Raw genomic sequence first — 27,336 nt, 5'->3', positions numbered from 1 at the left:
TACCCTTGCATCTCTTGGGGGTAGCCATGAGGAGTGTCACATCTCCCTTCTCCATACCTTCAGCAAATGGTTCAATATTCTTTGTAATTGTGGGACTAAAAAGCTCAAATCTCTCTACTTGAAAACTTTATTGCTTCTTGTTTAGTGGTGATAAACCCAGATAAATGATTGCAGCCCCCAAGACCACATGTTCTCTCCAAATTTGTTGTACCAGCTCAGCTGGGTGGGAGCATGAGAGATGATGAGGCACAGCTTCAGGGGTGGGAGTGCTGGGGGGAAGCTGTCAGTGCTGGCACATGTGGGAAGTGGTGAAGTCACTACTCCTGGAAGTGCTCAAAAAATGTGTGGCTCTGGCACTTGATTACATGGTTTAGTGTGGAATGTGGTGGTGTTGCAAGGTTGATGGTTGGATTTGATCATCTTCAAGGTCTTTTCCATCCATTACAATGATTCTGTGATGTGAGTGTGGTGAGGTCCTTGCAGAGATTCCCAGAGAAGCCATGGCTGCCCCTGGATCCCTGGCAGTGTCCAAGGCCAGGCTGGACCAGGCTTGGAGCAGCCTGGGACAGTGGAAGGTGTCCCTGCCCATGGGCACAGCAGTAGCAACTGGGTGATCTTTAATGTCCCTTCCAACTCAGGCCATTCTGGGATTCTGTCTTTAAAAATAAAATCATCAATGGAAAGGATTTCTGACAAAGTTTCAGTTGCTGAGCCCAGGCTCCAGCCCTGCATGTTGTGGTTGTGCTGGGTGGACAGTGGCCATTCTTTCCCTCACTGTGTGTTGTTTGTTTGAGCACTTGCATTAAGTGGAAAGCAGCTGAAGATGGTTCTGGTAAATAATGTGTTTTTCCCCAGTGTTGCACGTGGAATACAAACCTTGGCCTTGCTCACAGCTTGTGATGGCAGGTGTGTGTGAGCTGGCTTTCCCTGCTCTGCCATACCTGAAGATGCTTTGGGGCTCTGCCAGCCTCCCCTGCCCCCCAGTGCCTGGGTTATGGGTTAATTTGGGACTGTTCTCCTGTGTCTGGGAGGCCTGGCAGGATCTGTGTTGGTGTCAGTGCTGCTAAGGCACTCAGCCACCTGATGGTGCTGCAGTTTGGCTCATCTCAGCCTCGCTCCGTAAGGACAGAGCTCCTCACCTGTGTGGGGCTGTGCCTACCTGTGGCTACTGTGTTTTCACAGATGTTAGTTTGGGTCCCTATTAGTGTCCAGCCATTTCATAATTTCAGTTATTCCAGTTCCAGTTATTTCAATGCAGAATTGTGTTATTTTGGTGCAACCCTCCTGATACAAATGTGTCTGGTCTGGATGTGTTCCTGTCAGAAATTTGTGAACAATGAAACCTGTCCCCAACCAAGGCGGTGCTGCAGCTTTAAAGTATCCTAGGGCTTAGAGCCTTTTAGTATAAATTGTTCCCAGAATCCATGTCACAACTCCTTATTTGGTGCTGCCTTTTTTTCCTTTTCCTCTTAGTTGCCATGACAACAGCAGCACTGCGCCATTCATCAGCTCTGGTCCTGGGCTGCATCACCAGCCCCTCGGCTTACTCCAAAATGTTCGGGAGAGCATCCATGAGTCAGTCACTCTGCTCTCCTGATCCCTTATTTCCCTGTTCTTTCAGCAGTTTGCTCTAGGAAGAGGGCAAATTAAGCTGCACCACAGAAAGAAACTGTAAAAATCCTTCCTTTTCCCCCCGGGGGAGGCGTTGAGGCTACATTTGCTGCAGCGTTCTGGTAGGAATTAAAGCAGCTCCATAGCGCTGGGAGACTTGACGAAGAAGAGGGAAGGCTGTGTGTCCGTAAGCTTCTCTGGAATCCTGCTGGAGCTCGCTTCCTGGCACCCAGAGGATGTGCAGGTGATGCTTGTAGGAGCAGCGAGCGCCGCAGGGAGACGGTGCTTGTGATTTTGGGAACGGAGCTTGACATCAGCAGCGGGAGGTGTCACCTGTAACATCACCCTGACGTGGGGAGCAGCAGGATGGAGCCAGCGCTAGGGAGAGGGAGGGATCAGAGGAGGATCTGTGCCAGAGTGCTCTCCAGGCAGCGGTACCCCTGAATTCCCAGCCTGGCTGATGGGGAGAGCAAGCAAAGCCCTGTGAGTATTTGGACAGTTTGTCTTTGATTGGGATCGTGTTGGGCATTCCTCAGCCTCCTCTAACTGCAGAAAATCAATGTACAATAAGGGATTGTGGGGCTCCTAGTTGGTAAGGAAGCCATTACTAGGAGGGAGTTAGTGTCAGATAGAGTGATGCTGCTGGTGGTTATTTGTGTTTTAGTTGTTGCAATTGTTTTACATAATCTGAGTTTGTCACCTCCTTGCTCAGACGTGCAGAATTTCTCATACAAAACATAAAATGCAGTGCAATGAAAAAATTTGATTTCTGAGCATTGCTGAAATAGAACTGCTGAGGAGTGAGTTGAAAATGCTACAGACACCAAGTCGTTTGTTTTCAAAATGTTAGAACAATGGGATTGAGATACTGTTTTCCTTTTGTGTTCTGAAATGACCGCAAATTCGATCTGAGTGGATTATAAAACTCCTTTGTGCTGAGGGAAAGAAATATCTGCTTTTCACTGAAAGAGTGAGCTTCTAGAAATAAAAGTAAATTAACAATCATTATCAAGGTAGAATTTGAGGAAAAGCTGTTGAAGTGCCTGATGCTCATGTTGAAGCTAATTTTTGAAGGATATTGTGCTTAAAATTGTTGGTGTCAGGAGAGACTTTGCTCTTTTTAAAGTATTTTTATACCGTAGTGTTTGCTGTAGGCTTACATTCTTTTCATTGAATTGTGTGTCATGCTGTCAGCGTGACACTGATCTGAAATTCCTGTTCCTGTGTAGGAGTGGAGGTTGGGTGGGAGGCCCACCCCATGTCTCAGAATGCATAGCAGTGCCAAGGACCCAGTTACCTGGAAAGTGCCATTAGATTTCAGTAGTTCCAGATACATAATGTATTTTTTTCTGGGCATAATTAATTTTCCATTGAGGTTTCCCTGATTCTTTGCAATCTCTGTCTGCCTAGAGGTTTCATGAATGGAAAAGTTGTGTTTTGTCAGAATAACTGAGTTGTCCCTTTTTTAAAAAATTACCTAAAACACACACAACTTTTCATTGTGCTTTGGCCATCTGGATTTTCCAGATGTTTTATGCTCTTAATGTGGCAAATCCTGATGTCTCAGGAAGCATTTCTTCATGGAAAGGGTGATCAGGCACTGGAAGGGGCTGCGGGGGGTGGTGGTGGAGTCCCCACCCCTGGATGTGTCCAAGGAACACCTGGATGTGGCACTCAGTTCTCTGGTCTGGTGACAAAATGAGGGTCAGGCACAGCTTGGACTCGATGATCTTGGAGTTCTTTTCCAGCCTCAGTGATTCTGGGATTCTGTCTCCAGCAGTGAAACCTGCTGCAGAAGGAGGCTCCTCGTTCAGTTACAGTAACATATGCTGAGTATATTTTTCCTGGTGTGTCAGTTGTTACTATCCATTTTTGGGATTCTTCATCCATTATTTTGGAACTTGTGATTTGTTTTGACAGGCGCATACTCAAATGGAAACCATTTGGGCTTGCAGAGATGAAACAGGTGGGTGAATGTGTCCCTGCGTACTCACAGATGGACTTTTGTCTCTATTAAACCAATGTAATTCCTTTTTGAAATGAGAAAATTTCTGATTTAAATTTTCTTGGAGATCCAGAACTGTCCCTGAAATTTATGCAGATAAATAGTGTGTCTGTTTGTAATTTTTGGAATTAAACCAAATCCTGTGTTGAAGGGGTTTTGTTTGTTGGAGACCTGTCAAACTCATGATATTTCTGCATTAATTTCAGGATAGTTTGGATGTAACTTTTATTTTCTTAAATAAAGGGAAGGAAAAAACTGGCATATCATATTTATTGGCTTTTTAAAGACACCAGTTCCAGCATGGATTTTCCTCAGTGCTGTTTTCAAGACAAACCCTATCTGTCTTATTTTTGACACCCAACTGTCTCTCATATTGACAGAGGAGAAATTGCAATTGAGATATGCAGAAAATCCCATGTTTTTCTCTTGGTGCTGGTGTGAGGTTGTTGCAGAACCTTTAGAATTTTCTCTTCCCAAGGGTATTTTTATTTGCATCAAGGCTGTTGGACTGCTCAGCCTTGCAGAGGATGTGGTAAACATGTCATCACAGCACTGGAGCTGGGAAAAGGTGATAATAGCTCTGCATTTCAGATACTTGTGTAGATGCTTAAACAGAAGGAGAACCCCAAAAGTTTCTCTAGTGTTGATGGTGTTTAAAAAGCAAAAAAATTGAAACTCCACGGGTTTTCAGACGCTCAGAAAGAGAAATTGTCCTTATTTCACACTGGAGCTGCACAAAATGGAGCATCTGTCACGATTACACTTCTGGTGTGTGAGAATTTTTAATTTTTAGACATAGCTAAGAGGTTTCTATAGCAAGAGGAGGTGGTGTAGAAAGCTCCTGTGGAGTTAAATCAGGCCATCACTCTTCCTTTGGCTACGTCTTTCCTCCTACTCCTGGAACGTGCCTTCAGAGGTATCCTGTGCACTTGAGAGCAGAAAGGCATCCACAGGATACACTCATGTGGAATAAGCCCTTGCATTCTCCTGGGCTGCTTGTTTTCTAAGGAAAAGGCCTCATCTCCAGCTGGGCATGTTCTTTGGTCCTCTCCTACTTCTGTCACAACAGGACAGCCTGTTTTAGAAACTTCTTCCTGTGTCAAGAAGGAATGACCACGCAGAGGTGTTGGGTTGAGTCACTTGCCCAGATATTGAGCATTACTTTGGCAGAAGTTAATTTCTGATGTGATTTGTACCTGGCTGGCTCTAACCATGCAGGAAACCTTGGTCAGGTTCAACTAAACTCATGGTCTTAGCACCAAGTTTGGGGTGATGCCACACATGAGATGTTCCAGCACAACATGAACAGGGTCCTGGTGGGTTCATTGCAGAGTCACTTGCTAAGTTTTCATCACAGATCCTCTGACCAATGCTCAAACCACACAGGAGGTTGAGGATTGGGCTGGATCTTTGGCTCTGGACCATTGCTTTGGCACTTCTCTTTCCTTGCTCTGTGGTGACTTTCCTGGAGTAGCTGTTGATACTCAGTAATTCCTAGACAGCTTGGAGCTAGATAAATTTCCTAGATTCCTAGATAGAGGAGCTGCAAGAAAGATGGAGAAGGAGTTTATACCAAGGCTTGTCGTGGCAGAATAAGGGGGAATGGTTTTAAACTGGCAGAGGGTAGGCTTAGATTGGATATTAGGAAGAAATCCTTCCCTGCAGTGGTGGTCAGGCCCTGGCACAGGTTGCCCAGAGCAGCTGTGGCTGTCCCATCCCTGACAGTGTCCAAGGCCAGGTTGGACAGGGCTTGGAGCAGCCTGGGACAGTGGAAGGTGTCCCCACCCCTTTGGCTGCGGTGGAAAGCTTAAACTTGAAATTTCTACAAGCGTTTCCTCTGCAGAGATGAAGGCAGGATTAGGACAATAGAGGTTTTATCGCTGTTATGCTTTTCTTTTTATCTTCTCAGCCATGGAAGTGAGTAGGTGTAGGTGGGAAAGTGGTTTTTAGAAGGGAAGTCACCAGATGGGTGTTTCTGTCAGTAAATGGTCCTGGACCTGTTGCATGTCATGGCTGTTGCCCTTTCAGCTTGGAAAGGGGCCCTGAAGGTGCTGCCTTCCCATTATTTACACTTTAGTGTCCCCTGGTCCTGGGACATTGGTGGTGTCACAGTATTTGTGTGCACCAAAGCCTCAGAGAAGTTTTGGGTCTTAAATCCTCTCATGATGAGGAGCATGGCACTCCTGTGTCAGTGACAGTCTGCTTCAACCATCTGTGTTCACACAAATAATCACATGGTTATTAGATATTTCAATTAAATCCTTGAGGCATGCCATGTGTCCTTGTCCTTGCTCCTCTGTGGAAGGAAAGGATGATGAGCAGTCACCGCTCCTCAAAACAGAAAGTTCTAACAGCTCCTTTAATTTTGCAAGGAAATGAAGAATTGGAAAAGCAAATAAATTACTGAAAAATACAGATGGCTGAATTAGAAATTTTCTTAGGTAAAACCCACCTTGTAAATGCAGCATAATGCAGTTTTTCAAGTGTTAACAAACAAGTTCAACTGATTCAGGCTCGTGCCTTATCAGATAAGTAGCTTCATTTTAAGGATAAAATATTCTGTGACGATGCTACCAGTGGAACAATAGAGATCCTAAATCCAGTTTCATGTGAATGGAACAGTTTTGCATATATGTCAATGTAATTACAGCTCTAGTGGTATCAACTAACCCAGCTAAACTAGTTTTAGCATCACAAAATTTGAATGACTTGCACAGAAATAAAATTACCTTAGCTGTTCTTAATCTCTGGCCTTTATTTTAAAATGCTGTTATCAAGGAGTGAATTTATATTGGCTTCTAGCTGTGTAGTCCTGGTCATAAACAGTGGTTTATATAGTGGGCAGGATCCTGTCTCTCACATGCTCTAACTTGGGATTACTTGGGCTGTGAATGGTCAGGTATTTTACAGTTTACTCTTCTCTCTTTTATGGTTACAATATCTTGGTTTGATCTTAAGGATATGATGGGAGAATGAATGAGATTTTGTTTACATGCAGGTTAGGCTTACTGCTGGTCTTTGCCCTGCCACTCCTGTTCCAATTTAATTTGCTGTTCTAATTTGATACCTACCTTTGATCATCCTTGGCTCCTTGTAAAATACTTCAGCAGCGCTCTTGCGGCGCTGTCTGGAGTGCATTTGTTACTCTTTTTCAGTTCCTTTCCAAACCCCTCTTGCAGGTTTTAATTTTTTACTGCTCTAATTACAGAGAATTCAGAGCAGTGGGTGCCCAGTGTGTGGGTGCAGGCACTGCAGAGACAGGATGGCAGAGCTTTGTCTGGGACGGCAGCAAAGGTGGAGCAGGTCATGAAGGCAAACTGGGAGATGGCCAAGGGTGCTGAATTACTTCTCTGCTGGATAAGTGCTCGTTTGTAACTCCCTTAGCACCAGGCAGCTGACAGACAGGTGGTGGTTGTGGCATCGAGTGCTGAAAAGGGCTTGGAGGGAGCTCTGGGAAGCTGCAGACCCGTTGGCCTGGTGTGTGTGTGGAACGTGTCAACAGGGAGAGGTCTGAAGGGCAGAGACAACCACAGAGTCACAGAATGGTTTGGACTGGGAAGGACCTTAACAGCAATCCAGTTCCACCCCTGCCGTGGGCAGGGAGACCTTCCTGTGTACACTTCTCAGTGTAAAGAATGATGGAGAGAATGAGAGATTTGCAGAATGGTTTGGGTGAGAAGGGACCTTAAAGCTGTTCTAGAAGAGCTGTGTGAGAGAGTAAAATACTAGGGAGATAAACTGCATTTCAGAACTGTTCGTGTTTCACTTGTTCTTTTCTTCTGTGGGAAAAATCATCAGTTAAATATATTTTCTCTTTTTCTAATGCCTTGAGCTAAATTAAGCTTGTCAGTGTCCAGAAAGGATTTGACTGGCATGTTCAGCATAGACCATTTTAAAAAGCCCCATGAGACACAAACCCCTTGGTGGGGACACAGTGGCACTGGGCAGCTTTCCCTGAGCTTTGTCAGCTTCATGCAAGAGAGAGGGAAATGTGTTTGCTTCAGTAGATGCTTAATTAGTTTCTGATTCCTGTCAGCTTGAAAGTTTAGCTTGAAACCTGAGCATTGTTAGAAATTGGTGTAACAGGTTCTCTCTAACCAGTGAATTACCAGGGTTGCCTATAATTTGATTAAAGTGACAGAGCTCTTTGCTGCTCTCTATAGACTAAATGTCCTTTATTATTATATATATATATTACTATTATATATATATATTATATATATATATTATTATTATAGACTAAATGTCCAGGTCCTTTTTGGACGTTTTTCGTCATTTTTAGTGCCAGTGCAATATCTGAGTCACTGAATTACAGAAAGAACTCCAGGACAGTAGGAGATTGAATGGGAATAATGCAATTCAACACTTGTGTTTTGTAGTATTCTCCTCTCATCTGTTTTAAATTTAACATTCAATGAAATAAAACTGTTGGGAAAAGGGATAGAGGGGTTGAGGAATTCTTTCCCCTTCAGCTCTACCCTATTTCTGTCATTTGGGAGGATCTTTGGGGTATTTGAGCAGATCTTACGTAGGCTTAAAATATTGATGACGTGGTTTCATCCCATAGTCCCAGCTCTCCAGTCACTCTATTTATTTTTTTTTAGTGCAAAGTCTGAAACTTCAAGAGTGACTGCAACAGAAATTTATTCCTTGTTTTCATAACAAGATGACTTAGAAAGCTGGAGCAAGTGGTGCTGCCTTCCTTTCTCTGCTTTCATCTTCCTCGTCTCATGCACAGGGTTCTACCTTGAGTCACAGATGAGGAATTTCTGCTAAAAAAGGCAATTCTAAGAGGCTTCAGAAGATGCTGAAAAGAAGGATTTTCGATGGGAAATGACATGGAGAAGTGTACAGTGTGCCACAGCTCCAAGGAGTCAAAATGACTTGATAAGTTTGGATGGGAAGAGGAAAGTCCCATCTCCTCCTCCTGCCATGTCTATATATTAATTAAACAACTTATTATTTCTCCTCAAAGCTATCCCCAACATGGACAAAGACTTGTTGGCAGCCCATGCTGGAAAAAAAGCCTTTTCTAGGGGGAAAGTGAGGATGTGTTTTTCTTTCTGGGATCGATAATAGGAGCAACTTTCTTCCTGAGGCTTGCCAGAGTATTGCAGGGAACATCTGCTCAGGGGATTGACACTGGCATGCTCCAAAACAAAACCTTTTGGGCTGAGCTGGGGGAAGGGACTTTGCTGGCTGGTGTCTCCAGCAGTGCTAAGTTTGATGGAAAAATCACTGTTCCATTTGTCTGAATGACAGAAAATTGTTTATAATAATAAGCAAAATGGAAATTGAGCTGAATTCCTTTTGGAAGCACAGACTACAGCCAGGTTAGTATTTTAGGAGGAGTTATTTTCGCTCTGAATATATAAATGTATTGTAAACATCATTGTATTGCCATTATTGAGCACTTCAGGCAGAAATCTGTATTATTTTATTCTACATATCTTTAAAATTCATATAAGCCTTTTCAAAACCCTGTGATTTTCTCCCGTGAACATTGATTAGGGATGTCTATTCAGACAGAAGACCACTTTGATCAATTATTTGGGAGTGTTTGTAATAATTTTGGTGAGATAGGTAATAATTTGATTTAATTACACTTTTTCAGAAGACTCATTCCTTTTTGAGGTCACTGAACATACTCTTGCTGACATTTTCTGTGCCTTGTTCGTCTGGAGAGAGACAGAGGAGAGGAAAGAATGTTCCTAGAGGTTTCTGTGGTCCCACGGGGTTGCAGAATCCACTGCTTTGGAGAAGGTTATTCCTCAGTTTTTCAAAGGAAAAACAAATTTCAGGGGCAGTGATAGGCAAAACCTTCATGTTACAGACACCTACAGTTTAGAGAAGAATTTCTACATTAATGTAGTTGTTTTTTGAGCTCTCCTTTCCCATTGCTGTACTGCCATCACCAGCTTGCTGAACTCTCTTCCTGCTTTTATTTATTCTTTTCCTCTTTCCACCTATGTTTCCTTCAATTTTCATGTTTCAGGGCCTTATCTCCTAAACTAAACATGTTTTCTGAGAGTTTTGGAACAAGTTTGATGTTTCCAGACAACACATTGTTCTTACCACTTTTCTGTGCTGCCCTGCCCTCACTGCTGTGATAATGTGGGATGAGAGGAGAGAGGCTGGGGAATGTAATTTAAAAAGCTTTTATAGTCTCAAATAATAGAAGAGGAAAAAACTGTTACACAATGGATTCTATAAAATAATGCTGGATTATGTAAAGAGGATGTTAACCTTCACTGCTTGTATTGTTACTGGTTTAATTTAAATTTTTTAAAAATATATATATACCTAAAAATCCTTATTACACATGGCTGGTATATTATTTATTCTGGTTTTCCAGGGCTGCCCCATGCCTGGAAATGTTCATGGCTGGGTTGGATGGAGCTTGGAGCCAGGTGGTCTTGTGGAACATGTCCCTGCCCATGACAGGGAGTGGGACTGGATCATTTTTTTAAAGTCTTTTCTAACCCAAACCATTCTAGGGTTCCAGGATTAGTGCCACAGCAAAAATAATCGCGTGGTCCGTAATTTCCTCTTTATGGCTCTTACCTCAGCCAAATAAAGGGTCCTTTGGGCCAGAGGAAGGATCAAAGCTTCATCACCCGTGTGCTGGGCTTTGTGCAGCTGTGCTGAATGTGACAGTTATTTGTTCCAGGAGCTCCATGGATCAATAACTCTGCAGCACTAAAAACATTTCAGTTCGAGGGAGACTTCAATAAAGTCAGCACTGCAGAGCTGCTGGGACGCTCCCAAACATGAGCCAGGCTCTGGCATGAGTGAAAGATGGGAATGGAGGATGCACTGAGCACCCGCGTTTCCTCTCTTCAAATCTGAGCTTCCAAAGTTTGCTCTTCAAATCCTGACTCTGACTTTTCCCAAACACAGCGCAGCTTGGGCAGGTTTTTATAAACCTTATTGATTTTGAGGGTTTAATTCAAATATCAGATTTATGTTACAAAAGAGGCTGTGGAAGGAAGGTTGTGGCTTTCCCATCCCTGGAAATGTTAAAAGCTGGGTTGGATAAAGCTTTGAGCAGCCTGATCCAGTAGGAGGTGTCCCTGTCCATCCAGGAAGGATTTTGACTAGATGAACTTTAGGGTCCATTCCACCCCCTTAACATTCTGTGGTTAAAATTGTGCTTATAGTAGTTTAAAACACAGTATTAATGTACAAAATTCAATTTTTCCTCAGCTGGATTAGTAACAAGAGATGAGTTTGTGCTAAACACCCAATGGCAGGGGGTTGGAACTAGGGGATCTTCAAGATCCCTTCCAATCCAAACCAGTTTGTGATGCTATGAAACGTACCCATCATTTTTGGCACGTTTTCACCTCATCAGCCTGTGATAAACACAATATTTTTACACAAAGAGAGCAAATTTCATTATTTCATCCTCTTGTGGCAGAGGGAGGTTCAAAACACATGTGAAATTCAACTGTTCAACTTGGGGAGAATAGAAAACTGGGCACAAAAGTTGATTTTGAGCCCAGCTCCTTGGCCAGACTCTTCCCAATACCTGCCACAGGAGCAAGCCAGCAGAATCCAGGCGCATGGCCATGTGTGTTTGTGTTTTATAGTGATGAAGTCTGTGAGTAAAAAGCTGCAGTGGTTTGTGTTGATGCAGTTTGGGCAGTAATGTCCATTTTCCTAGTACACGGAGAGGCTTCCAGGTTCCCTGGGATGGATCATTCCATCTTCCATGCAATGGAAAAAGAATTGCTGTTTCCTCCAACATTTTCCTGAACTGCAGAACTGGCCCCAAAAATGTGGTTTGAAATAACATCTCAGCCATTGAAACTGAAGTTCCTTCTTCAGCAGTAGCAAGTCAGTTCCTGTATGATGCAGACATGTTTGTCATCAAGCCATTGGGCACAGGACTGGGCTGTGAGGTGGACACAGATCACGGGCTGCTGTCACTGGTGGTGGGACCCCAGGAACAACATGGTGGCTTCAGGCTCCATGGAATCAATATGCTTTCCTGAATTAAATGCTAGTTTTGCAGTTCTGGAAAGCCAGTGTTGCTAGTGACTGCCATCTTTACTCAATCCATTACATTTTTATAACTGGTTATTGCAGACATCCTTTTTTCTGGTGTTCTTGGAAGAATTTTCTCTGCTCAGAGAAACTCCAGTTGTGTAACCTGAAGGGATATTTTCATGCTGTCTAACACCTGGAGTTAGTTTCATACAGAAAATCCTTGCAGGAATAAGAGGCCTAAAGGACTGAGCAGGTACAGAATACTTCAAATAACTGTTTCATGCTTTTGTTAGTTTTTATGCTTTGTGCCAGAAGCTCATCCCATGACTATGGTCATAAGATTTGCCTTTGCTCTCAGGAAGGGGTTCAGGACCAAGGCAAACCGTTGTGCCTTGAAAAGCCACTTTTATAAAAAGATCGGTGTTATCCATTAACATTTGGCTGTAGAGTGTCAAACCAGATTTTAGAGTTTATGATATTTCCATTTGTTATTTATTCCACTAGAAGACTAATGCCCAAATGTGAATCTGTCAGGATAATCTTCATTTGAACATGAGTCAGAGGTGCTTAATTCTTGTACATGAAAATCCTGCTTTCCTGTAATCAGGTTATGGGTGAGTTAGGAGGAGTTTTTGTCTTTTCCACACTTAGGGTATTTGTAATAACAGAAACTCTTCCTTCTGTGATTTTCCCCACCTGTTTTTACATGGAAAGGATTGTATTGACTTGAGCCTTTTAAAGTAAACTGTTGTTTGTGAGTCATGGTGTGTCTTGGCTGGTGGAAGTGTGTTTTTAAGGCTCAAGTCATGCTTTTGAGGGAACAAAAACATAATAAAATAGATGCCAGGCCAATAGATGCCAAGCTGGACAGTGCTCTGAGCAACCTGGTGTAGTAGAAGGTATCCCCTGCCCAGTTCCAGGGAGTGGAACTGAATGAGCTTTAAATTCCTTTCCAACACAACCCAGTCTGTGATTTTGTGATGCTATGAAATGCATTAAAATTATGTGTATGGTTGAACTTGCAGTATATGGAGATTTCACCACATTGGTGATAGGATGTTCTTTATTGCCCTCAAGAGAAGAAATGGTGGATCGGTTTGTTGGATCCATGATCCACATCTGTGGTCATCAGTCAGTTCTATGGGGAAGGCAGGAATTAGTGGGGCAGTGGGCACCTCAGTGAGGAGTAAAAGAGATCCAGAGTAAATGTAGAAATAAAACCCAGTGGAGTGGGAGATCAATTCCTTCCTTACAGGGGAGAGGCAAACAGTTCAGTGCTGATCTGTTAAAACATGCAGGTCCTGCATCTTCCACAGACCTGTGTGTCCACACAGCAAGTGGTGTAGTGATTCATTGCCCTCTCTATGTTTATTAAAATTCTCCTTCCTCTTTTTTAAAATACTTTTTAGTGCAGAACCTTCTAGTGACAATCCCATCAGTCATTAACATTTCTTGAACTGTGAAAATTCTATGAATTTTGTATTTTAGAGCACAGTGAGCACTGCCACGTGTGCATGGGATGATATATGGTCCTGGTATCAGCCAGAAATGATAAAGACAGGCTATTTTTAATATATATTATAGAAATGACTGTGGTAAAACATATTTATTAAAACAGCAATTACAAACTAAATATTAAAGGATTGACCAGTGCAGAATTACTACTTTAAACAATTTTCAGGCCATAGCAATAATCTTTTCAATATTAAAATGTTTTCATAACATCAGGATCTGGCACAAGTTTGTTACTGGGAATGATTTCTCTCAGTTTGTGGCTGTGGGGTGTTTGTGTGTGCACATGTAGGATTTTTTCCAGGGGGGGATTAAATAGAATTGACTGCTGGCTTGTAGCGTTAGCATCAGGTTGTGTGTTTTGAGTGGTGCTGCACATGCATGACCATGGTGGCATGGGGGTGAGAAGGGGCTCCAGGCTGTCCTTATCTTGCTGAGTTTCTCACATTCCTCCTGCCCTGCACGGCTCCTGTTACACCGGCTCTGATGAGCTTGCAGGGAATGTGCTGGCAGTATGTCTCATTCTCATCCAGGATTTTGTGTGTAAAATGGAAGTGTGGTACCTGTTTTCCCTCAGCACATCTCCTGAGATGCATCATGAGGGGTAGAGAGGAGGGGTTTTAGCACACCTGTTTTGGTGCAGAGATGGGGGGGTTGATTCCTTGCCTTTCTTCTGCTTCACAGGGACTTCTGTTGAAAAACCATGCCTCAATCTGCATCTCTGTTTTGCACACTCCATTTTAAAAAGAATCTGGCATCACTAATGTTTGAGTGATCTGGTTGTGCATTGTCTGTCAGGTTCCCAATCCTTGGACCTTCTCAGCTCCCTAAAACCAAGAGATTTATTGCTGCCTCAGAGATCATTCTCTGACTTGTTGAGCTTTTATTACCAGGGAAGCAACAGAACAACCTCCCAATCTTTAGCTGCAGATCCCAAATTTAATTTGCAAGACAGGGAACTATAAAGATAAATAATGTAAATGGAGGGGCAGAAGCCACTGACCCCCAGAATCAGTGCTGAGGAGCTTTTCACATTAGCCTTTCATTGTAATGGGGATGAGAGTTTAACTTGGAAATACAATATGACAATCTCTGCGTGTAACTTATTCTCTAGTTCTCCTTCTCTGGTCTGGAATATATTTAAGGGCTTTTACTAAATCACTTTTATTAATTTTACTTCAAAAGATGTTGTACAGAATTTCCTATCTTTTAGAGTTCAGACTGTTAAAAAGTGGAGAAAATCCCATTTTTCTAGCACTAGTGGTCAGTGATGCTTTGTTACAAACACTTTTACCTTTCCCCATCCTCTATTAATTCTCGTGATCTTTTATGGATTTGCAAGGATAAAAGTGGAGTGCTTCTTTTTGCCTTGCACAGTGTTAGCTTTGCTCTGCTCTTTTGTGTTGAACACCAAACCTGTTTGGTTCAACAGTGTTTTGAAATTGAAATTTTATGTTCAAGTAAACAATTACTGAACATAGCATTTATGTGTTAAGTTCAGATATTTACAGTCAAATATCTTAAAACCTGTTGGGCTCTGTGTACCTCTCTATGATCTTTGCTTTTCCACAGTCGCTGGCTGGATCCAGGCTCATTTGCTTCCTATAAAGAAAATTTAATAAAATAGGAGAAAAGAAAATGTTTTAGAATATCAGGAATGTGCCTCAGTGTTCACACACTTTAAAGTCAGCCTGTGCAGTTTGAAAGTTTAACCAAGAGCCATCTCCTTTGTAAAGAATGCAGATAATTTTTTTTCCTGGCAAAAAAAAAAAAAAAAAGTGGGTAACCTGATATGAGTCTGACAGTGTCGTTTAGTTAAGTGCTTCCATCTGTTGCTTGCTATTTCCCTTACTCATGACCTCTCTTTTTCTCTCCCCCTCCTTCTCCCTTAGCCCCTCTGAGGAAAGCAAAGTTTGTTGAGAGCCCTCGAATCCCAGAGTCCGAGCTTGGCTCCCCAACCCTCTCTGCCCAGAAGCTGGACGTTGATGCATTCTGCCCTGGTAAGCTGCATGCAAAGGCTCTGTGTGAACAGGGGCAACAGGCAGAAAGACTTTTTAAATGTATAATATGGCTCCTTTGGCCAGGTGGTTGGTTGAACCTTCCCTAACCAAGTTTTACTGTCTTGCAAATTTGAAGAAGCATTAATTTGCGTTTGTTTCTTGCAATTTTGCATGTGGCTGCTATCCCCTCAGAATAATTTAGAAGGTCTAGAGAGTTGCTTTTGAGAAGATAAAAATGAGCCAATAAACATACTTGCTTTAAATTTAATTTTTAATGCTGGTCTGCAGAGGGGCTGGAATAAAACCGTGTCTCAGAAACATCATTAAATCAGCTTAGCAAAACTGTGAGACCTTGTTACCTGCATCCAAAAATATTGGGGTGTTTACTTTTATTTAGTTAAGAAATACCTTATAATTTATGTATCCTGTAGCAGTTGCTCTGAAATGCATACATGTTGCTTGAGGCCTCTGGTTGAAAAATAAATAAAGCGGGTCATGTCCCTTTCTGGCTCAACCCTGTTCATGTCTGTCAGCTCGGGCAGGCTTTACCTAAATCCCCCAAGCCCTGGAAAAGCCAGCACATGTGAGTGCCTGGAATCTGCAGCTCAGTATCATTTCCCAGATTCTTCCTCACTTGGAAGTGGCAACCTGGGGAAGGCTAGAGTCTGTGGGGGTGCTGGGAGAAGGCTGAAAAGAGCAGCAAGTGTTTGGGTGGATTCTGTGCTGAATTCTGCAGATTGTTCCCCTGGCTTTCCTTGATAATAACCCAAAGGGTTCCATACTCACTGTAGGCTTTGGATGGAAAAAAGGATGTTTAATATGTTGAAATGATGTGCAAATGTGTGACATCTGCCTCTGAAATCTGTAGCTACAGTTGCCAAGGTCACATTAATAAATGACTGTGAAATCAGGGTATTGCTTATTCCTGTGGCTGATGAACTTGTAGAAGAACGTGTAGAGTACTCAAAATTGGATGAATTAATTGAATGTTGTCCAAATTTTGAATGTGGGCTTTCTTGAATGTATTGTCTGGAAGAGAAGTTGTTTCAGAAAATCAAAAGACAGTTCCTGTGCTTGGCAATGCCTAATTTGAGACCACAGTTGCCTTGAAAAGTGCTGCTCCTTTTTCAATCACCATGAATTACAATTAAAATTTTGCTGCTGCAGCCCTTTTTTCTAACTGAACGGCTTCAACTGTCATGTTTATAATTGTTAATAATTATAAACTTATTATGATTGCATCCACAGAGAATTAATCATTGCATTGTGAGATTAAAAAAACATAAATTCCACATTCCCACACCCAGACATGTGCCTCCCCTCTTCCAGAGCTTTGGAGGGCAGGACTCCTGCCAAGCCCAGGGATGGGCTTTGACAATGGGATCTGCAATTTCTTTAATTTCTTTTTCTGCTATTTGATCTCCTTCTCTTGCTGATAGTTTAGTGATCTGAAAGGAAAAGTGGAGTTTTGTACTGCCTTGAAGTGTCATTAAAGGAACATGAAGTGTCATTAAGAAAGGAAAAAAGTGACAACGGCAGAGTTGTCACAGTGGAAGCAGTAAGGTGGGAAAAACCCTTTAGAGCCATCGAGTCCAACTGCAAACCCAGCTCTCCCAGGGCCACCATGAGACTATGTCCCCAAGTGCCATCTTGGTGTACTTGGAAAAGGGAAATGAGTGTATGTGGCAGGGAAGAGCACGGACTTGGAGTCAAGGTAGAAACTGCAGGTTGGGGATTCAGTTTGTTTCGGTTTCCTTAAATGTGACCCCAGGGACTTGTTAGGGAGCTGCTCTCTTCGTGTGTGCCATGTCCAGGGACAGTGGTCAGGTTTGTATTGGCAATTGGGACAGGCAGGGGCAGAGGGGACGATAGAATCCATTGGGGAAGGATTTCTGAAGCTGTTCATGGAAGAACTGCCCAAATGTATGGATCCTTCTGTGAGAGTAGCAGTAATGTTGGGGCTGGAGGTTTTGCTGGTCTTGAAGGCTGGATTCCAAGCTTGAGAATTCCACCTTGGAAGAAGTAGGTGGCTGGGGGAGGATCCTTGTGTAAAGAGGGAAAGAAAGAAAGAACTAAGGTGTGGTCAACTCACAGGAACCAAAGGGGACATAGCATCCAGCTCCTGATGGGAAGGTGGAGGGAGAGTCCTACTCTGGATCATGGCAAAGCTTCAGGCACTGCCTGGAGTCAGTTTTCCAAGGAAATACAACTCCTTTCTTCTGTGCTAGGCTTACATTAACCCTCTTCTAAAATGTGTGCATCCTGTGAAGATATAGCACACAGTGCTAAATCCCAAGCGTTTCCAAGAATAACGGTGTGAGTTGAAAGAAGGGAAAAAATTAGGCTGATGATCTGCCTGGCAATGGAGGGGAGGTGGAGTGGTTTTTAATGTGATCCCTGACAAAAAATGTAATTAATTATACACTTGAAAGCAGTTTAAAACACTAAATAGCAAAGAAAAGAGAACATTAGCTACTCTGCATATATAGGAATAACGATTTCAGTTTGAGATGCCGAGAGGTGAAATTTTGCTCAGTATCAAAATGTTTATTTTAAGGCTTCAGGCAAATTTCAGCACATTCTAGGGAGGTGGTTTCCTGAGCAACTGCAGTGCCACTGCTCGGCCCCTCATGCTGCTGGGGGGAAGATTTGCTTGTGACATCTTCAGTGTGAGTCAGTGTGGGGGAGTGACGTGCTCCCAACGTTCCAGTGCTGAGGAAGGAGAAAGAAGATGACAATACCAAGTGGTATCATGGAGGGACGTTCTAATACCAAGCACAAATAGTAAAGTTTTAAGCTTGGTATAGTTTTTTTTTTTTACATTATATTCATTGTATAGAGAAAAGAATGTGGATACTTAAAAATTAATAAATCTTCTTAAATGAATTTACAATTTGGCCCACATTTTATAGTTGTTGCAACTAAAGTGATGGCAAAAAAAAAGCTGTTCCATGACTTTGAAAAATCCCTTTCTACAAGAATTATCACAGAATCACAGAATAAGCTGAGTTGAAAGGGATCCACAAGGATCATTGAGTCAAATTATGTTTCTGTAGATGTTTTTGTAGTTGCAGAGGATGTTCAGATTTCAGTCCTTGACTTGAAGTGTCCCTGGTGGAGAAGGAGTTCCTTGTTTGTTCCCTGTGTGGGTAATGAGGCCCTGGCACAGGTCTCCTGTCCCTGGAAATGTTCAAGGCCAGGTTGGATGGGGCTTAGAGTAACCTGGTCGAGTGGATGGTGGAGCTGGATGAGCTGAAAGGTCTCCTCCAACCCAGACCATTCTGTGCCTTAGCAGAGACTTTAAAAGGAGGGTCTTGGAAGGTTTCTGATCCATCTTCCCTTCTCTGCCCCAGTCCTGCAGACACTGTTCAGCAGAGGCATTTGTGTTTTCCCCCTTGTCAACCCTCTGAAGGCAGGGAGGCTGGGGATGACGCCTTCACATCCATCATTGCTCTTCAAGGAGGATAACATAACAGGAATTGACCTTCAAACCTCTGTTGTTCAACTGTCAAACCTTTTCTGCAGTGATTCTAGTGACTCTGTTTAATATGTAGGGGTTTTCCCCCACTTTATCACACCTCACTTCTGCCAAGAGGCACTGCTTGCGTGGTAAACACTGTCCTGGCTTCTTGGTTCTTGATTGTGGTCACGAGGGCATCTTTCTTTGAGCTGCTTTTTGTTTTTCATGGCAGCTAAAACATGTTTTGACTTCTAAGTGCTCAGAAAATCTGTTGGAGATGGATGGTGCTTTCAGGTAATGGCCTTTTGCCTCAGATTAATGTTTGCAGTTGCATTTTGTGTAATTTATTACCTTGGTTTTGTGCTCCAAAGGCTAAGCCTGTTATGACATTATCTTTTAATTTGATTAACTCCTTCTTCAGAAATTTTGGGACCCAGATCTTGAGTGTCTGGTTTGCTTGTTGCACATTAGGCTGGCAGGCGTCTGTTTTCATCCCTGATTGAGTTAGGAATCACTGCGGTGCTCCCGCCACAGACAGGGAGGGGAGTGATTTACCATGGCAGCGGCACTTGTGTTCATCTCATCGCTCCTTTTTCTCTTCCTTTGGTTAAAAGAATCGTTGAGCTTGACATCTGCTTGCTGCTGCTTCTCTCTTTTTATCACGTAAAATGTGTATTTTTCATTTTACACTATCCACGTGTTTCTCCTAAACACAGCAAAATGCTTCTCAGGTCTTAGAAAAAGCCCTTTAAGAGGGAGTGCAGGAACCAGCACTCCTCTCTGATTTTGCATTGTGAAAATACAGGCATTGAGCCAAAAAAATCCTACAAAACCCCAAACAAATGTAGCCAGCAGGATTCTGGTCCAGCCTCTGTCATATTGAACAGTGATGAACTGGGGGGAAGGAGAGGAAATAATCAAACCAACCGTGAGCTGACAAATGGTTTTGCTGTTGAATCTTGTGGTTGTCCCAGCACTGTCAAGCCCACTGACCTGAAGGGAATGGGAAATCATTGTGATCAGCCCTAATTGCAGAAGAGCCATAATTTGGCACACTGGTTGCTATGGAAGCAATTGACTTTTCTCATGCTGTTCCTGGGAGGATGCTGTTGGTTCCTTCTGCTAGATCAAGAGATGGAACCAGTTTCAGAATAAACTCGTGTATTACAAAACAAGCCCCAGTCTGGTCTGAAATTCTGGATCAGAGGGAGGAATACTGAGGGTATTGCTAGAGTTCTGTGTGTGAATCCATTTGGGGTTGGCCACAGACCAGTTGCCATTAGGTGTCATCGAGTTTGCTTGAACTGAAAGTTGCAACTTGGAGAATAGTGGTGGGGTCAAGAGTTTAGGGTTTATTGAATCTTACCAAAGTGGAGTTCTTCAAAATAAGAAGTGAAAATAATATGAATCCCATAGGTTATTCCCATATGTTTTTAACTGTTAAATAACTGGAGACTGTGCTTTTCTTGAAGCTTCCTAGTGCAATCTGTTAATACCCAACCCTTACAGGGTTTGGGTTCAATCTACCGGGAGGAGAAAAAAAGGGAAAAAAGAGGGGGAAAGGCTGTAAATTATCTGTTTTTGTGATGAACTGCCCAACTTTAAAAACGTTGTGACTGCTTTCACCGATGTAACCATGTCCCAATGCCTGCGGATAAAAGCCCTTGAATTTCAGTGATGCTATGGAGAGCTGCCCATAAGTGAAAATATGCAGTGCTCTGAAAGCCACACCATGACTTGTGCTCTCTTGCCAGTTGCTGTGACTTCCTCACCCTCCCCAGGGCTGCAGAACAAGAACTTCTTTATTCTTATCTAGCGTGACTGTTGTTCCCCTGGTGAAATTTGCTTCATTCGTCAGCATTCCCTCTGTCCCTTCTGCTCTGTTCTCCAGGGCAGCACAGCTGCCCTTGGACCCTGAAGAAAGGAGATCAGCTTGTGCATAACCTCCTGTACCACAGTAGATTTTCCACCTCATTAAGCAGAATTTTTGACGTTTTATATCACTAATTATTTAACTCCAAATCGCTTGAAAATAATTACCTTGAGTCCAAACATGACCATTTTGGCCAGCTGCCAGTTTGAAAGTGCAGCCCTGCTTGGAAGCACTGGTTGTACCAGCCTGGCTTCAAATTCCTCCAGTGCCCTGGAACTTACTGCAGGCTCCAAAATCCTTGTGTTTGGACTGAGACTGTAGCAGCCTTCCTTGCTGTGCCTGCTGGTTTGTGTCTCAGAGTTAAGTCCCCACTGGCTCTTCCATACGTTCCCATGAGGAACCCCATCCCTGTGGGGAAGCCTTGTCCCACCACGTATGGTCAGCACTTAGAGCAGGTCCCTGCTGCTGCTCTCCGCTCCTGGCTGCTGGCAGAGTCTGCCTGGGGCAGCATTCCTGGGCTCCCTGCTCTATTCCCGTCGATTCTTGGCATCTGCCTTGCCTGGCAAGAGGAGCTGTGGTGATGTGTGCAGTTACCTGCACGCCTGTCTGCCCCCTTCAGTAACTTCAGTGGTGTTTCTCCACCTACATTTTACAGATGAAATTACACTGTATAACTTCAGGGCACTGTGGGGACAGAGTACCTGGGGCAGCATTCCTGGGCTCCCTGCTCTATTCCCGTCGATTCTTGGCATCTGCCTTGCCTGGCAAGAGGAGCTGTGGTGATGTGTGCAGTTACCTGCACGCCTGTCTGCCCCCTTCAGTAACTTCAGTGGTGTTTCTCCACCTACATTTTACAGATGAAATTACAGCTCCTACTCTGTATAACTTCAGGGCACTGTGAGGACAGAGTGGGTGATTTTCTTTTATTTGAGTGGGGTAAGATTTTCATAAATACAGTTTATGTTTTAGAGAAAGAACAAATTTAAAATTGATCTCATCCACACGGACAGTAGTCTTCTCTCTCCAATCATTGAAGATACACGATTAGCAACAGCCCTGGACACTGGTTCTGTTAGAAATTAGCCCCCAAAAGAATCAGAGAATAACAGACTGGGTTGGGCTGGCAGGGACCATTCCACCTGCTGCCAAGGGCAGGGAACCTTCCACTAGACCAGGTTGCTTTAAGCCCTGTCCAGTCTGACTTGTTATTTTAAAAGCTGGCAACAGTGAATTAGTCTATTTCTGTAGCAGTTATTACATCCAAACAGAACTTTTGAAGTCTTATTCAGGTATGTAATGGTAGGTTTTCAAGATTGTTGTCAGCGTTGTAAATGCAAAGACCATAATTTAGTCAGATTTGCTTTTAATAAATTTATCCTGGGAACGTGCTAATAGATCAGATCAGGTAAGGACAAGATCTTTGTGCTGTCTTGTCACTTGCTCGTGACCTCCCACTCAACAGTGGTCAAAGGTGACAGTGAAGTGTCATTTGCCTTGCTAAACGTTTGGCTCATTTTAATGCTCGTTGTGTTTTGACCTGGCAAAGCTGCCTTGGAAGAAGGAAAGGTGTTTGTCAAAATCCTCTTCTACAGACTCTTCTCCCCAAGAAAATGATGGAAACACTATGTTATATATGTATGTATATATTTCTGAAAGTCTCCTGCAACTTTGTTTATGCCCCTGTTAGTTGGCCAGGGTTGGCCTTACCACCAAAGGGAGCAGGTTTTTCAAAATTCTTGTCAGATTTCTATCACCTATAGAAATAAATGATGTGAAAAATAAGAGGAAGGAATGTGAGAGGTTTTGAAAGAGAGTTGCTGGAATTAAAGAGATTATTTGTGTGCTGGTGATGCAACATGCTGGTGGAGGTTAGGATTTTTTTTTTTCTTTATTTCTCTCGTGAAATTTTGTCCCATTTGTTGCTAAGAGACAATAACTACTGATACTTAAGAGAACAAAAGATGTGGCTGGGAGGAGGGAGAAGGGTGCAGCTGGCTACTGTCTACCTGAGGGGTTTTCTCTTTAGAAGGGCAGGGATACTGCGGGAGCTTGGCGGGGTGAGGGGCTGGGCTCGGCTCTCCCATCCGAGGAGGGACAGCCGGCCTGCGGTCGCTGCCTGGAGGATTCGCCGCTTTTGTCCTCCCGCTGCTTCTCCAACCGTGGGTGAGCCTTTGCTTGTAAGAGCAGCTGGCGAACCGGGACCTTAGTACACCCGATTTGACTGGAAAGGACCTTCACCACCTATTCGGATGCCTCGGAGGAAAACCCGGGACCCCTTTCTGAAGGGCGCATCTCTCCGGCTGAGGCAGATGCCGCGGAGGAGCCCGGCTGCCCCCGCCTCGTGCTTTTTCGCTACTCTCAAACCCAGCACCCCGTGTCCGTCGGGCGCCCGCGGCTCCTGCTAAGGCTGCGGAGTTTGTTACATTTTGTTTGCCACCCCCGGGAGGTGTGCCTGCCTCTGCCCGCCCGCCCGCCATTGCCGTGTGGGGAAAGGCGGCCGAGCCTGCGGCACAGCGCCCCCTGCAGCCGCGGGCAATCATCGCCTCCGCCCTGCCCGGGAGCCAGCAGCGCCCCTGCCGGCTGTGCCCGGAACTGCACCGAGGGGAAGAGCCTGCGGCCTGCCCGAGGCTGGCTCCCCTGAGGTGTTCGCGGCTGTTAAAAATAGGTTGGAAACTGTAGAAAAATAGTTGATAATTGTTAAGCATTTGGGTGTTATATTGTAAAAGGGTAGTTATAAGAAATATGGCACTCAGCGTACTGTATTGCACCTAAATAAATTGCACCACTCCCCAAGCGAAACGAGCCAGCCTGGACAGAGCTGTCATGGGCCAGTCAAGCGCCTTAAACCTTCGTGCAAGCGAAGGATCCAAAAAGAAACCAATCCAAAGGACAAAAAACAGGATAAAAAGGGGTTTCTGACCCAGGGAAGCTGTGCTGCTCCACCTGGAACATCAGGGACATCACTGCTGAAGCAGACCCAGCGCTGCAGCATCCTCGACGGGATCGCTCCTGCTCGGGCCCCTTGCTTTACACCTTTCTTTTATTATAATAAACACTGAAATTGCTTTAGTACCAGGGGTCTGGTCCCGTTTTTAAAAGTGCCGGAGCTGTTGTTTGTTTGCCTTGTATACACATATACATCCTGGTAAAGAACTGGGATTTCTTTTCCCGTACCTTTGCCTGACGTAATTTCGGATAACAATAATTCATAGGGAAGGGGGTCACGTTCTCCATTCCAAGGGAGGCTGCTGCCTTCCTTGGCAAACCCCTGTCTTTCAAACCAAACATGCCTAATGTTGCAAAACAAAAGCAGGCTTTGGCAAATACATAGTATTTAAGGGAGTGTTTCTTCTTTTTGATATTAAAAAAGCCTTCTGCACCAATAAGAGTGTAATACAATACCCTCAAACTTGTCTGGAATAAAAGGTCAGTTTAAGACCTAAAAATAAATACAAACAACTTTATTTACCAGCCAAAGCCTTTGGTGGTTGGCCTTTGACATCCACTGTTGGATGTCCAGAGCTGGAGCACAGCCCCATATTCATTTTTTTGAGCCAAAGTGCCAAAAACTGTAAAGAAAGAAACAATTTCATCTCTGCTTTACATCTGTGGGGAGCTTACTGCTTCTGTCCTGGTGTCCTTGATTTGTTGAAGAGCTCAGGAACATTTTTGGGGATCAAAGTGTAATCCTGCTTCCAGGAGATAGTCCAGATGCTCAGGCTTGTATTTATATTAACTGGCCTTATATATAGAAGTATATAAATATATATATGTATGTTCAGTAATGACTGCCCTCTCATTTCCCCCAGTCTTTTTTCTTTGGTCCAGAAGGGCCCCCCTGAGCCTCCTTTTCTCCAGGCTGAGCCCCTTTCCCAGCTCCCTCACCCACTCCTGGGCTCCAAACCCTTCCCAGCTCCGTTCCCTGCCCTGCTCCAGCCCCTCAGTGTCTTCCCCAAAATTGACCCCAGGACTGGAGGTGTAGCAGTACAAAAATTGACATTTTTAGAGATGTATATAGGGCTGCCTTCATCCCTTAGCAGTTAAATTTTTTTAAATCTCTTTCTGATGTAAACAAGACCAATGAAAAAATCTTCCATTAATTCTGAGATTAGGGGGATATGCAGAAATGGTCAAGGATATTTTCCAAATACAGCTCAAGTGTATCCAGAATAATTTAAAGCAGATGTACATAATAATGGGACAGATTCAGGTCACATGGAAGTAGGGAAGTTGTTAGATAAAACTCTGCAGTTATGTAAGTGAAGATCAGGGTCCTAAATGGCATCATTTATTTCTGCCCTTCCATAGGTCCTCGCTTTTTTTCATTGCTAATTCAAGAATTTTTGATTTCCTAAAGGTAAATCAGTCTCATACTCAGGAAGATTCAGGGATGGGTGCCTCTAAGGGAACTGTTACCCAGTTCTTGTTAGCTACTCACTGAAATGGATTTCAGCTGGTTTGAAAGTAAAAGTACGGCAATTAAACTGAAAATATTCTGTGGACTACAGATGCATTGTTAATGTCTCCCAGGGGCACTGCCCCCCACCATTTAACTAGAATTAGATGAGGGTGGCTATCAAACCACTCGGAGAATTACCAAATAAATCATGAAGAAATTTCATTTGCTTGTAAGCAATTGCAGCTGAAATATGTGGCAGCTTTCATATAGGAATTGAAAGGAGGTAACAGAAACATTGTTTGAAAATGACAATGTACAGAAAAACATTGGACATTTTAAATGTTATGGTTTCTTGAGAAGAGCAAACCTAATAACTTTGCCGTAAAATGATATATTTGGTTTTCAAGGAATACTCTGAACATTTATGAGCACTTATTAACTCAGTCCTGCTGCATGTGATGCCTACAGAGGTGTTAGAGTTGACCCCTTCAGAAATCCAAAGGGTATTTCTAGATAAGACATCTGAGAGAGCTGCTAGGCTCTGTAAAATTGCTCCTAAATGGCCTAAATCAGGTAAATTCCAGGGTGAATTGCAGAGATCTGCTGACATATTTAAAGCGGGTTGAATTTTTTGAAGGGAGGATCAGAGGTATTAAATTGCTTGACAAGCTCAGGTTGTATTTCTAATTTGCATTTTTGCAGTTCAGTCAAAGAAAAAGTCATTAACCAAAAAAGAGGCAGAAGTAGATGGAAAGTATGGGGGTGTTCACTGCTGGAATCTGCTAAAATCGTTCAAAATAAAGAGAAAAAGGTATCTGTGTGAGCCTTAGGTATCTCCACTTGTTGCAGCAGACCCTCTTCATTAGGGGTAGAAGTGAGCCAAGATACAGGCTCCCATTTGAGAGTTGAAGTTAGGGTAAAATGTGGTTGCAGCACCAACTGGATAACACACAGGAGAAGGGAGAAAAAACCAGTAATGCCCTTTCACTGAACTTAGGAAGAGAGTATTAGGTCTTACTGTCAGCCCTGAAAGGCAACATACAGCTTTTTTCCATAATACCCATTCACAGGCACTTCAGAGCTGTTATGTCTGTTCTTTGACATTCAGTTAAATTATTCCACTTATTTTTTAAGACTTTAGGAAGGGATGATCCAATACAGCGGCACTTTGCTTAAATTCAAAGTTATAGGCACTCTGAAAGCTAGGTTGTAATAAAATAATTGGTAGTTCTGTATGAAATATGGGGGTCTCACAGCTCCACTGCTCTGGTTCAGCTGGTGATACCTTGTACCATGACCAGTATCTCGCAGGGGAAGAGCATGGGCTGACAAGACAAGGCAGAAGAACCTTAAGGTGAAGGAGGTCAGAGTTAGATCAGATGTAAAGAAGAAATGATTCCCTGTGAGGGTGCTGAGGTCCTGGCACACGGTGCCCAGAGCAGCTGTTGCTGCCCCATCCCTGGGAGTGTCCAAGGACAGGTTGGATGGGGCTTGGAGCAGCCTGGGGTAGTGCAAGGTGTCCCTGCCCATGGCAGGGGTGGGAGTGGATAGGACAAACCTTTCTGTGATTCTGTGAGTTAAAATCACAAACTGTTTTGGGTTGAAGGGATCTTGAAGATGTTGTGGTTCCAACGCCCTGCCATTGGGGCTCTTACCAAAGCACATAATTATTACCCTCTATATCTTCAATGCACCTGTACAATGACTTGAGGCAAGATTGTAGTTTTCTGTATTTTACAGGTGAAAGCCAGCTTCGTGCCCCTTGGAGGTGTTTTAAGGGTAGTTTAAAAGAAGCAGGGCTTTAAGGACAAGGTTAAACTCAACCTCCAATGAGTGAATTTGGGAGTTGTTCCCAGCACTGAGCCAGAGGAAACTGGCTGTGCCCAGTGCCCTGCAGCTGCCTCACTTGGGCACTACCAGGTGGGCAGTACAGAGGTAGATCCAGCTGTTCCTTTCTGCCCCAGATGTGTAAGTCAGCATAATTTGAATATTTTTAATATCATGGTTGTGAAGACAGAATGGGAATGCATAATAAGCTGTGGAGCCATATCCAGGGAATGGCTTTTACCAAAAAAATCTGCCTTTAAAAATGTAGTCGTTACCTTTTAAAGAAAGAAATAACCTTGGAAATAAAAGCCTCTCTAGTTTTCATTTTACATAAATTATGTCTGTTCTGGCTTGGGCTCCTACAGCCAGTGAATGCCCACAGATTGACTGTGGGTGGTCAGCAGTTCCTCAAATTGGGCCATCCGTTTAAATTTGTCTCTCTTAAATCTATCGGATTCACGTCAGCGTTGGTTCAGGCAGTACAATGGGGATTCAATAACTCAGCTTACGTGGACCTACTGTATCATCCATTTTCATAACAGTGAAGCCACGGTGGAAGGACAGCTGCAAATGCTCAACTCCCAGAGCTCCTGGTGCTTAGGAATGCAGTCGTGGTTGCATGGGAGATGCTCCCGGCTTTTTAATTTGCAGTAGTGC

General features: G+C 43.5%; 1 protein-coding gene across 1 annotated transcript in view; it reads left to right on the top strand.

Moving 5' to 3' along the window:
• The window catches only part of TANC2 (tetratricopeptide repeat, ankyrin repeat and coiled-coil containing 2), a 150,790-nt gene that overhangs the window by 50,822 nt on the left and 72,632 nt on the right, over positions 1 to 27,336 (top strand). The window contains exon 6 of the mRNA XM_041426254.1: positions 15,013 to 15,120. Within this exon, the coding sequence (XP_041282188.1) occupies positions 15,013 to 15,120 (108 nt within the window). The remainder of the gene's footprint in view (positions 1 to 15,012; positions 15,121 to 27,336) is intronic.

This window comes from Onychostruthus taczanowskii, unplaced genomic scaffold, assembly GCF_017590055.1.
Source record: "Onychostruthus taczanowskii isolate IOZ18803 unplaced genomic scaffold, ASM1759005v1 scaffold91, whole genome shotgun sequence".
Taxonomy (NCBI): domain Eukaryota; kingdom Metazoa; phylum Chordata; class Aves; order Passeriformes; family Passeridae; genus Onychostruthus; species Onychostruthus taczanowskii.
The sequence above is the reverse complement of the archived record's forward strand: the minus strand, read 5'-3'. Positions and strand labels throughout refer to the sequence as shown.